This window comes from Aquarana catesbeiana, linkage group LG12 (assembly GCF_042186555.1).
Source record: "Aquarana catesbeiana isolate 2022-GZ linkage group LG12, ASM4218655v1, whole genome shotgun sequence".
In the NCBI taxonomy this organism is placed as follows: domain Eukaryota; kingdom Metazoa; phylum Chordata; class Amphibia; order Anura; family Ranidae; genus Aquarana; species Aquarana catesbeiana.
In genome coordinates, this window is record NC_133335.1 from 78,140,481 (window position 1) to 78,152,786 (window position 12,306).

Below are 12,306 nucleotides of genomic sequence, written 5' to 3' on the forward strand. Positions count from 1 at the left end.
CATGCAATCAGATCTTGTACAGTAGGACAGACTCCATGCAATCAGATCTTGTACAGTAGGACAGACTACATGCAGTCAGATCTTGTGCAGTAGGACATACTCCATGCAATCAGATATTGTACAGTAGGACAGACTACATGTATTCAGATCTTGTGCAGTAGGACATACTCCATGCAATCAGATATTGTACAGTAGGACAGACTACATGCAGTCAGATCTTGTACAGTAGGACATACTCCATGCAATCAGATATTGTACAGTAGGACAGACTCCATGCAATCAGATCTTGTACAGTAGGACAGACTACATGCAGTCAGATCTTGTGCAGTAGGACATACTCCATGCAGTCAGATATTGTACAGTAAGACAGACTACATGCAGTCAGATCTTGTACAGTAGGACATACTCCATGCAGTCAGATCCTGTACAGTAGGACAGACTCCATGCAATCAGATCTTGTGCAGTAGGACATACTCCATGCAATCAGATATTGTACAGTAGGACAGACTCCATGCAGTCAGATCTTGTACAGTAGTGTAGACCCAATGCAATCAGATCTTGTACAATAGGACAGACTCCATGCAATCAGATCCTGTACAGTAGGACAGACTCCATGCAATCTTGTACAGTAGGACAGACTCCATGCAGTCAGATCCTGTACAGTAGGACATACTTCATGCAATCAGATCCTGTACAGCAGGGCATACTCCAAGCAATCAGAGCTTGTACAGTAGGACATACTCCATACAGTCAGGCCTTGTAAAGTAGGACATACTCCATGTAATAAGATCGTGTACAGTAGGGCAGACTTTATGCAATCAGATCTTGTGCAGTAGGACATACTCAATGCAATCAGATCTTGTGCAGTAGGACAGACTCCACGCAGTCAGATCTTGTACAGTAGTACAGACTCCATGCAGCCATATCTTGTACTGTAGAACAGACCCCATGCAGCCATATCTTGTACTGTAGTACAGACCCCATGCAATCAGATCTTGTACAATAGGACAGACTCCATGCAGTCAGATCTTGTACAGTAGGACAGACTCCATGCAGTCAGATCTTGTACAGTAGGACATACTCCATGCAATCAGATCCTGTACAGTAGGACAGACTCCATGCAATCAGATACCGGTACGGTCGTACAGAACAAATGCAATCAGATCCTCTACAGTAGGACAGACCCCATGCAATCAGATCATGTACAGTAGGACAGACCCCATACAATCAGATCCTGGTACAGTAGTGCAGACCCCATACAATCAGATTCCGGTACGGTCGTACAGACCAAATGCAATCAGATCCTGTACAGTAGGACAGACCCCATGCAATCAAATCCTGTACAGTAGGACATAGGCCATGCAATCAGATCTTGTACAGTAGGACAGACTCCATGCAATCAGATCTTGTATAGTAGGACAGACTCCATGCAATCAGATCCTGTACAGTAGGAGACTCCATGCAATCAGATGTTGTACAGTAGGACAGACCCCATGCAATCAGATCCTGGTAGGGTAGGACAGACCCCATGCAATCAGATCCCGGTACGGTCGTAAAGACCGAATGGAATCAGATCCACTACAGTAGGACAGACCCCATGCAATCACATCCTGTACAGTAGGACAGACTCCATGCAATCAGATCTTGTACAGTAAGACAGACTCCATGCAGTCAGATCTTGTAAGTAGGACAGACTCCATGTAATCAGATCTTGTACAGTAGGACATACTTCATATTAAAATGAAATTTCGCGCAATATTGGTGAAATGTAAATATCAAACTCTAATGATTGCTGAATAGTGAATTCCTTTTACAGGCATATGGTGGTCACTGCGATTAATTAGAAAGTGTGTAAAAGCAGCATAAACTATAATAATCATACCACCCTGTAACTAGCATGTACATAAACTTGTAACATAATCTGGTGATAATATATCCATACAATCTTCTATAAATAACATATGGTGATCCGCATAAAAATAAAATACATAAATGTCAATTGAAATCTTCTAAGGTTCCGCTATCAATAAGCCGTGCAAATAAAACAAAAGTGAAATCTAAAATTGCATAGTATAAATGTGCAATCTTAAACAATAAATAATTCATAAAAGTATTTCTAAAAAGTCCGTTTTGTTAGTGTGATTACGTGCAGATTTTATCAAAGTGATACAAATAAAAGTGAGTGAATTTTTATAGAATATCTGTGAACAGTTCTTTTAAGAGGTTTTTTTTTTTTTTTTTTTTTTTTTTGTGATAAAAAATCTTTCTGCTGTAGGTGTCTCTCAGTGTGGTCTCACAGAACTCTCACCTTACATAGGTGATAATCAGGCATTCAGTAGTATGTCTTTGTGTGGAAGTGGTTTTCTGACAGCCTCTTCTTTTCTGTGCTATATCTCCTCCAGCGTTCCTTTCCCTGCAGCTCCGCTCTAGTAAACTCAGTGTTGGGGAGATAAAATAGGTGGGGGGGAGGAGAAAGAAGGCTCCACTAGTGTATTAACTTTTAAAAATCAAAGGGGGGAGTATTTATTTAATATTACTCTTACATTTAGCATGATAAAAGCAGGCAAAGTAAATGAAAAAAACGAAAAAAACGATCTGGCGTTCTCAGCGCCCTCTCACTTGTGCTTCAGAAGCTGTGTGTCGCTCCAGCCAATCCCTACGCGTTACGACACGGTCACGTGTCTTCATCTGGGGATCATACTTCATGCAATCAGATCCTGTACAGTAGGACATACTCCATGCAATCAGATCTTGTAAGTAGGACAGACTCCATGCAATCAGATGTTGTACAGTAGGGCATACTCCATGACATCAGATCTTGTACAGTAGCACCAACACCATGCAATCAGATCTTGTACAGTAGGACAGACTCCATGCAATCAGATCTTGTACAGTAGGACAGACTCCATGCAATCAGATCCTGTACAGTAGGGCATACTCCATGCAATCAGATCTTGTACAGTAGCACCAACACCATGCAATCAGATCTTGTACAGTAGTACATACTCCATGCAATCAGATCTTGTACAGTAGGACAGACTCCATGCAGTCAGATCCTGTACAGTAGGAGAGACTCCATGCAATCAGATGTTGTACAGTAGGACAGACCTCATGCAATCAGATCCTGGTACGGTCGTACAGACCGAATGGGATCAGATCCACTACAGTAGGGCAGACCACATGCAATCACATCTGTACAGTAGGACAGACTCCATGCAATCAGATCTTGTACAGTAGGACAGACTCCATGCAATCAGATCTTGTACAGCAGGACAGACTCCATGCAATCAGATCTTGTACAGCAGGACAGACTCCATGCAATCAGATCTTGTAAGTAGGACAGACTCCATGCAATCAGATCTCGTACAGCAGGACAGACTCCATGCAGTCAGATCCTTTACAGTAGGACATACTTCGTGCAATCAGATCTTGTACGGTAGGACAGACTCCATGCAAGTAGATCCTGTACAGTAGGACATACTCCATGCAATCAGAGCTTGTACAGTAGTACAGACCCAATGCAATCAGATCTTGTACAGTAGGACATACTCCATGCAATCAGATCCTGTACAGTAGGGCATACTCCATACAATCAAATCTTGTACAGTAGGACCAACTCCATGCAATCAGATCTTGTACAGTAGGACATACTCCATGCATACAGATCCTGTACAGTAGGACAGACTCCATGTAATCAGATCTTGTACAGTAGGACAGACTCCATGCAAGCAGATCCTGTACAGTAGGACAGACTCCATGCAATCAGATCTTGTACAGTAGGACAGACTCCATGCAATCAGATCCTGTACAGTAGGGCATACTCCATACAATCAAATCTTGTACAGTAGGACCAACTCCATGCAATCAGATCCTGTACAGTAGGACATACTCCATGCAGTCAGATCCTGTACAGTAGGAGAGACTCCATGCAATCAGATCTTGTACAGTAGGACATACTACATGCAATCAGATCTTATACAGTAGGACAGACTCCGTGCAGTCAGAACCTTTACAGTAGGAGAGACTCCATGCAATCAGATGTTGTACAGTGACAGACCCCATGCAATCAGATCCTGGTACGGTCGTACAGACAGAATAAAATCAGATCCACTACAGTAGGACAGACCCCATGCAATCAGATCTTGTACAGTAGTACAGACTCCATCCAATCATATCCTGTGCAGTAAGACAGACCCCATGCAGTCAGATCTTGTACAATAGGACAGACCTAATGCAGTCAGATCGTGTACAGTAGGACATACTCCATGCAATCAGGTCGTGTACAGTAGGACATACTCCATGCAATCAGGTCGTGTACAGTAGGACATACTCCATGCAATCAGGTCGTGTACAGTAGGACATACTCCATGCATACATATCTTGTACAGTAGGACAGACTCCATGTAATCAGATCTTGTACAGTAGGACAGACTCCATGCAATCAGATCCTGTAGAGTAGGACAGACTCCATGCAGTCAGATCGTGTACATTATAGTACAGATCCCATGCAGTCAGATCCCGGTACGGTCGTACAGTCCCCCCTCCAGGCGGTAGGACACTCCCCGTGGCTCTCCCCGCCCTGCAGGAAGTGGTGGAGGAATGAAGTTCGGGGACTGGCGGCGGTGAAGTTGGAGAAGTTGTGATCGGCAGAGATCCGGGAGAAGGTCGGTCAGGGTGGAGAGAAGAGGAGCGGACAGTATGGTGGAGGGGAGCCGCTGATCGGATGGAGCTGTACCCCTGGATCTGGGCACTCTGTGCCCTGCTGGTGCCCCATGCTCTGTGCAGAGAAGGTAGGTCAGTCCTCCGGGGGGATCATTTCTATTATGGATCGGAGATCTGCCCGTGTATCCTGTGATCTGGGATCGGATGGTCCATAGTGGATCGTCTATAGTGGGAGAGCTGAGATTTGTGATTGACAGCCTGTATAGGAGGAAGTGTCCCCGCCATGTGACAGAGGAGATCACCCATCCCTGCCTCCTATACATCTCTATACAGGTGATAGAGTCCTAACTGGGACTGCTGTGCAAGACAACTAATCAGATTCCAGCTTCAACTGCTCAGATAAGCTTTAAAAATGAAAGCTAGAATTTGATTGGATGCTATAGTCCTACGATGGCTTCAGTTTTATTATCCGATCAATTAAATCATAAGAGTCGAATCAGCAATCAGTTGAGTAGGTATAACTTCCCTTCTGATCGGGTTCGACTTAATTTAGATTGGATCCAATTAATCTGAGTCGATCGGCCAGTACGAAAAAGTATCATTTACGTTTGATCGATCAGCTTGCTGACTGTATTTCAAAGCGATTGGATGGGGAAAACAGAGATACCTAATCCATTACTTACATTCGGATCTTGCAAATATTGATTAAAATCCCCCCCCCCGTGTTTGTCATATTGAATGCTTTGTCATTTATAGATCAATTTTATTCCTTAAGACGGGGAGGTCAATCCTTAAAAGAAATCAATCATTTATCGTATCATGTTTGGTTGGCCAAGCTGATTGTACAATCTCCTTTATGGTGGCCCTATGCGCTTCAAAAAATAATCCATTTATTTTCCAATCGATCTCTCATGATGGGAATAATCGATCTATAGTCAACAACACAATCAATATGCCACACATGGGGAACTGGAATTCAGTTGGAAGTTGGAGTTTGATCGTATTTTGATCAATAAAGTTATGGGATTGCGTGGTGAAAACAGCGATGTGATTGATCATTTATGATCAAATCTTCCCCAAGTTTGGATGAAATGGATGTTCTAGATCGATTGTTATGACTGCGAGGGATCAGTTGGAAAAGAAATGGATTGTTTATGGAAGTGTGTGTGTCCAGTCACTAAAATCTCATCCCAATTGTAAGATGACAGTGTTATTTCACAAGGTGTGCTCCGTGGTGGAGACAAGAAGTGGCCCCGCTGACACACATCACACAGGCACGGTCCACCGTTGTCACCATCAGGAGCTCAGTGCTGAGCCATGTTTTCCAGCTGATTCTGGTCCATGTAAACAGGAAGTGACTGGAAAAAGGCTGGAGGAGATCCAAAGCACTGAGAGGCAGAAAATATATATTGGCAGGGCCGTGCTGCCCATGGGGCCAGCCTTATTGGACATTCCAGTGTACCGAAATTACGGCCGCCGAAACATATCACCCAAAAGAAAAAAAGGTGCCGATAATGGCACCGAGAAGGTCCGTCACCTGGTGCCGCACATTGCGGGGGTGTCATCCTGGCATGCCCCCGTCAGAGTCCTCCCCTCCCTCCTCCTCTCTTTGTCACGCAGAGCGACGATCTCCCGCTTTGTTGCAGAGCTGAATTGTTTGGCGGCCGCTGTAACAAAGTTCCACCTCCTGTTATAGACGACACACTGATCCAATGCCAGGAAATTGAATCAGTGTATCTTAGGAGGCGGGACTTTGTTACTACGGCCACTTGGCCTGGGCAATTCAAATCCAGCTCCATGACACAGCAGGAGATCTCCACTCTGATCTGGGCACTGGTGAGGCTGCATGCGATGGACACGGTTGAGGCGGCATGCGATGGACACGGTTGCGATGGACACGGTTGAGGCGGCATGCGATGGACACGGTTGAGGCGGCATGCGATGGACACGGTTGAGGCGGCATGCGATGGACACGGTTGAGGCGGCATGCGATGGACACGGTTGAGGCGGCAAGCGATGGACACGGTTGAGGCGGCATGCGATGGACACGGTTGAGGCGGCATGCGATGGACACGGTTGAGGCGGCATGCGATGGACACGGTTGAGGCGGCATGCGATGGACAGGGGTGAGGCGGCATCGATCTCTTGTATCATGTCTGCAGTCTCTGACCATTTCCTGTTAATGTCTTCAGTCTCTGACCATCTCTTGTATCATGTCTGCTAGAGGTTCACCGAATGGAAATTTTGCTAATAGTATTAGCAATGTGTTTTAAGTTTACGTAAGAGATTGCAGACATGATACAAGAGATGGTTGGTTGACTGCAGGCTTCATTTTTCTTGAGCCTTTCTTGCACTAAAGGTGCCAATAATGGCCAACAACAAATTAATATTCATTCAAATTGAAAAGCCGAATATAATACAATTGTATAATATATACAATATAATACAATTTATGTAAAAAAAAAAAAAATATTTTTTAAAAAACTGTCGTTTTCGGTTTTGGCACAAAAAATCCTATTTGGTGCACCGCCTAGTATGTTTAGCTTCTAGGCTGCAGCATCATAGGTTGTTACATCTGTGTCCTAGCAATCAACAATGCTGTGCAGCTCAAATGCCAGTGTCCTTCCCATCCAAAGATGCTGTGCACCCCAACCGCCAATCCTGCATCCTAGCAACCAATGATGCTGTGAAGCCTGGCCGCCTGCATCCTAGCAACCAATGATGCTGTGAAGCCCAGGTGCCATTGTCCCGAGAACAAAGAGGGAAAGGGGTTAGATTTAGACAGGTAAACCCATGTGATTATTGTTTGGAAATTATACAATTCGATTGTAAACCCATGTGGCAAGCTTTACACTTTTAATCACTTCTTGTGTTTAAAAAAGAACAGCACAATAAGGCCTCCTTCACACAGATGTTGAGTGGGCTGTGTGATTATGTGGCTTTAGCCGCCAAGTACTGCGTGCTGATGGTCCATTGAAGTCCACGGTGATCAGGGTCTGCATGAACACAGCAGTTTGTCCCAATATGAAAGGTGTGCGGGTATGGGTGAGGAGCCCCAAATGCATGCAGTGTACATTTAGGGCCGCTTACCCGTACCTTCACACCTGTCATGTTTTGATGGCCGACTGTGCCCGTCTCCTCATCCCCATAGACTTGAATGGGCTGTCTGCAAGCTGCACCTGGCAGGTCAAGCTGCATAAACATGCGGCCCACTCAAGGACTACTGACCTCAGCGTGTGTGAATGAGGCCTAATGAACAAATTCCTGCGCTCTCTCCCACCCCCTCCCTTTGTACGGCCAGTTCCGTGAATGGTCAAATGTTGCGACTTATATAGAATGATGCAGCTTGCGGTAAAGCAAGTGTATCTTTAAACGCTATGGAAACAAATGAACAAAGTCTTTGTGGGTTTATGGCCATATTGGAGAGGCCTGCGCCAAATTAATGAAAGTCATGCCACAAATTCAGGTAGTTCATATGTGTGGGACTTTTTACTTCAGGTGCTGTGGCTGCAACATAATTCAATAAGGGATACCACCATATTGGTGACAAACGTGAGGTAAATAAGACCTCCTCCATGTTGGTACACATGTAAGTCCTGGGTTGCAGATAAAATTCTGTCTGAGGTAATTCTGCGACAGGCTCATGTGCAACTTATCTGCAGTTACATGAATCTGTCGCAACGTTTGCCATTTATTGCAGGGACAGGAGACAGATTTCTAATGAGTGTCTATAACACTCTTGCACCCCTTTCACACTGGGGCCGTGGCCACATTTGCAGTAAAGTGCTGCTCGTTTTAGCTGCGCTTTAGCGCTGTTTAAGTGCCGCTTTTCGGCCGCCAGCGGGGCGATTTTTAAACCCCAAAGAAGGGGTTAAAAACTCTTGTGTTGCTTTTCAGGCGCTTCGGAAGCGCTGCCCATTCATTGCAATGGGCAGAGCGTTTTGGGAGCGCTAAATACAGCACTCCCAAACTGCCCCAAAGATGCTGCTTGCAGGACTTTTCGGAAGGTCCCGCAAGAGCTCTGCCTGAGTGTGAAAAGTCACACTGGAATAAATGGGAAGCCATTTTCAGGCGCTTAGGAGAGGCTATTTCCAGCGCTAAAGTGCCTGAAAACCGCCCCCAGTGTGAAAGGGGTCTTAATGAATTGCAGGGAACGTGCATTCAGCACAATGACCTCCTCATGTCCCGGCGTTATGGAACTCTCCCCAGGTGTCCCTGATTTGACTTCTTCGATATTTATGAGACCAAAAGCTGGGTATACCCTAGTTGAAATTCATTCAGAATTTTTAGTTTTAAGAACATTTGATCGATTATCAAATTATTAGTTGGGTGAAATCCACATTTGTTTACAGTGACAGGTTCAGAGGAGCAGAATGGAAAATTTTTTTTCTAACAAATTTGGGACAGCATATGTGGTCTTCATTTGGGTAATTACATTTAATCCAAAATTGAATGTTAACCGCAAACAAAATTTGGAAGTGCTCTTGTGCGACATTTGTCAAGTGATCAAATGTACTTTGTACAAATGTTCGTACAACCATTTGTTTGAAAATCTACTAGTGTATGGCCAGCTTTAGCAGTTGAATTCTAGTGCTTTAATCCAATTTGCGTTGCCAGTAGGTAAATCCTGATGTGTTCTGGTGTGTATTTCCGTGAATGTGTTTTTAGACTGGATCCTAAATCACGAGCTTGCGTCCATGTATTCCAGTCCTGCCGGAGATTCTCCTCCTCCTCGCCTTGCTCAGCTTACAGTGTCTCCTCTGGACATCATTAGCAGAAGTAAACACATGTCATGCTCTCCCAGCTGCACTGACGCAGTGCTGTCCCTTATTTATAAACCCTTAGTACATTACGCACACCTAGCACGTCATGTTACATAGACTCAAGATAAGGCCTTGTACATGGGGCCGTTTGTCTGCACGCCGTCTGCGACGCTTTAGCGTGCCCGGGAGGAACAGGTGCAGCGTCCAGTCCTGCTGCAGGCACCCTATCAAAGTCTATGGCAGATTGCAGCTGTACTGGACCGAACGCTGTACCAAGAGGTAACAGTGTTTAGGGCCCAAGACATTGTGCTGCCTGGGTCTAGGAATAAGATGCTGCCCCCCCCCCAAAAAAAATACCTCACGCCCACCAAAAGGCCCCCACATTCATTATTTTATATCATAATAAATGTAATTTTAGTTTTAATTTATCAGGAAGTCAGATTTTGCTCTAAATTCATAAGTGTGCACCTAGGTTAAGGGCAAGTGTATTATACAGACGGGCGGCTAGGGTACAGACAGACGGGCGGCTAGGGTACAGACAGACGGGCGGCTAGGGTATACACAGAGCCTCCTTCTGCTGTGAACAGTCCCTTCCTCTCCTGCAGTCTGGCTGTCCTTGTCCCTCATCCAGATCACTCTGTTCAGGAATGGGGTGTCAGTGGAAGATCGAGGGATTTTGGTGCTGGATCGGCTGATCAGTATGCTGACTCTCTACACTTCTCTGTGAACCCCCCCACCCTGCTCCTTCCATGACCTGCACTCACCTGGCGCCACCCCTGCTCAGAAGCTCATGTGAGAAAATTCCTCCTGGCTCTATCATATGGGCAGAGCATGGAGGAGACTCGCTCTCACACTGATCTCTGGCTGTCCAGCTGTCACTGAAGTATTGGGTGAAGACTTGGTGAGAGTGCCGCGGCTGTGCGGGACAGCTCTGTAAAGGGCAGCCCGCAACACTCTCACTGAGTCTGCACCCAATGCAGATTGTATAGTTAGCGGCGGGTCTATTCTGACGCTCCTTCTCAACTTGCTGCCTGGGACCCATGGTAGAGCTGGCCCTGCCTGTGCGTTCAGGGACAAAGGTTCAGAATGCAGGTCTTCCGGACAGCTGGGGGCTGCACCTGTCCCTCCTAGATGCACTAAATCGCCAGGAGGAACGCACTGCAGCTGGGTGACCCCCCATGTGCAAGGGCCCTAAGAAGTATCTACCAAGAGCGATTGTGGCTGTTGTGGAACAGGCTCTGCACTGGAAAAACTGTAACATTTGAGTATTTCCCATGCAACCCTTGACTGTGCTAAAGGGATGGTATCTTTTTATTATCCATCTTCGAAAGTCCAACTGCAGCCATTTTTGATCCCACCATTATGGTCTTTGTCCAGGCACTCCACTCAGTCGGAAATATGCCTGGTACATTGGTGGTCCCTGGGAAGAATGCCCCCTATATAGATGGCTAAAAAGATCATTGATGTCATGCCATTGACTTTGCCAAGTGCCGTTGGCCCTGGAACTATGCAGACACCGTCAAATGAGAAGTTAATTAGCTACAGCTCAAGCTGAACCCTATTTCCGGCAATGGGATTGTTCAAATTGCCACGACTTGAAAAAAGGTTTCTGCACTAATTTTTGTGATTTCATTGTGACTTGCATAGACTTCTGTTGTGCAATGGAATCGGTAGTGAAAATTGCACCGATATGCAGCTTTGAAATCGTGCTAAAGTAGCGTGATTTTTAAAGCTGCACCGGTGTGAATGGGGCTTAACCTTTTGCCGCCCACGATATGCATGTAGGGAACATATGCATCCATGGATGGCCAAGGTTTCTGTGCTGAGACCACGTTCCCAGCACAGTGACTGATCGGGCGCCAATGGGAAAGGCTCCCAATCATGTGACCACTGTGATAGTCAATCACAATAGTCACGTGATTGGGCGTTCCGCTCCCCGGACCAAAAGACTCAGTTAACGGGACACCGAGGTAGGAGCAGAACCTTCAGAGTTTATTAACAGGTCCACTTGACCTGCAGTTGACCTCCACCTGACCTGCATTTGACCCCTTTCTAGGCCCTCATTCGCACTTGAGCGTGAGCGATTTTAGGCATTTTTGTTTTGGCTAGTATAAAGCAATATAATCTGTGGCAATGAGTCTTGTGCTATCAGCACTCTTGAGCCATGTCTACTATGCCAGTTTTTTTTTTTTTCCCAGGCCCTCTGCTTTTCACCGCCATTCTTTTTTAATCGACATCACTGGGGTTGTAAAGGTTCTTGTGGGCCCTAACCATGCAGATTAAAGTCTCCACATCCAGCACGCACACTCCTGAATCGTTCATTTTGTTCACAAGCCCGAGGAGGAGACTGGTTGTTAGGTGCAAAAATAATGGGAAAATGCGCTAACATGCTTGTGTTGCATGTTTCAGGCGCTCTTAGAAATCATGAGACCAAAACCTCACGATTCTTCTTAACGTGCGCACACTAACATACAGCAGTGGTGTGAATAGGCCCTAATACTGTGGACAGATGGTCAGGCTAAGGTCAGGGACTATGCGGGTGGCATTGGGCACAGCGCCACGTTTATAAGCTGTGGATTTTGTGGGGGTGCGTTTGGCAAGTGTTGAGTTGCAGAGAGTGAAGATAATAAATAGTACAATGATTCAGAAAAGGATCGGGGAGGATGCTGATGAAAATGTAACTTTCTTTTGTGTAAATGAACATGGTTACACTTGTTAACATTTGACCATGAGGCCTCCAGGTTTTCACAGGCGCAATCAGATTTTATAGTGTGTGCCCAGACTTACTAATGCTCATTTTAACCTCTTGCTGCCCATGTAATGCATATGCATCCATGGGCGGCCAAGGTTTCTGCGATGAGAGCGCACTCAACCCATCCGG

The 12,306-nt window shown here is 45.6% G+C and overlaps 1 protein-coding gene across 1 annotated transcript in view; it reads left to right on the top strand.

The window, feature by feature from the left end:
* The first annotated feature begins 4,555 nt into the window (after positions 1 to 4,555).
* ERBB2 (erb-b2 receptor tyrosine kinase 2) overlaps positions 4,556 to 12,306 on the top strand; it is a 200,792-nt gene continuing 193,041 nt past the window's right edge. Inside the window, exon 1 of the mRNA XM_073608097.1 lies at positions 4,556 to 4,790. Within this exon, the coding sequence (XP_073464198.1) occupies positions 4,724 to 4,790 (67 nt within the window). The 5' untranslated portion in view covers positions 4,556 to 4,723. The remainder of the gene's footprint in view (positions 4,791 to 12,306) is intronic.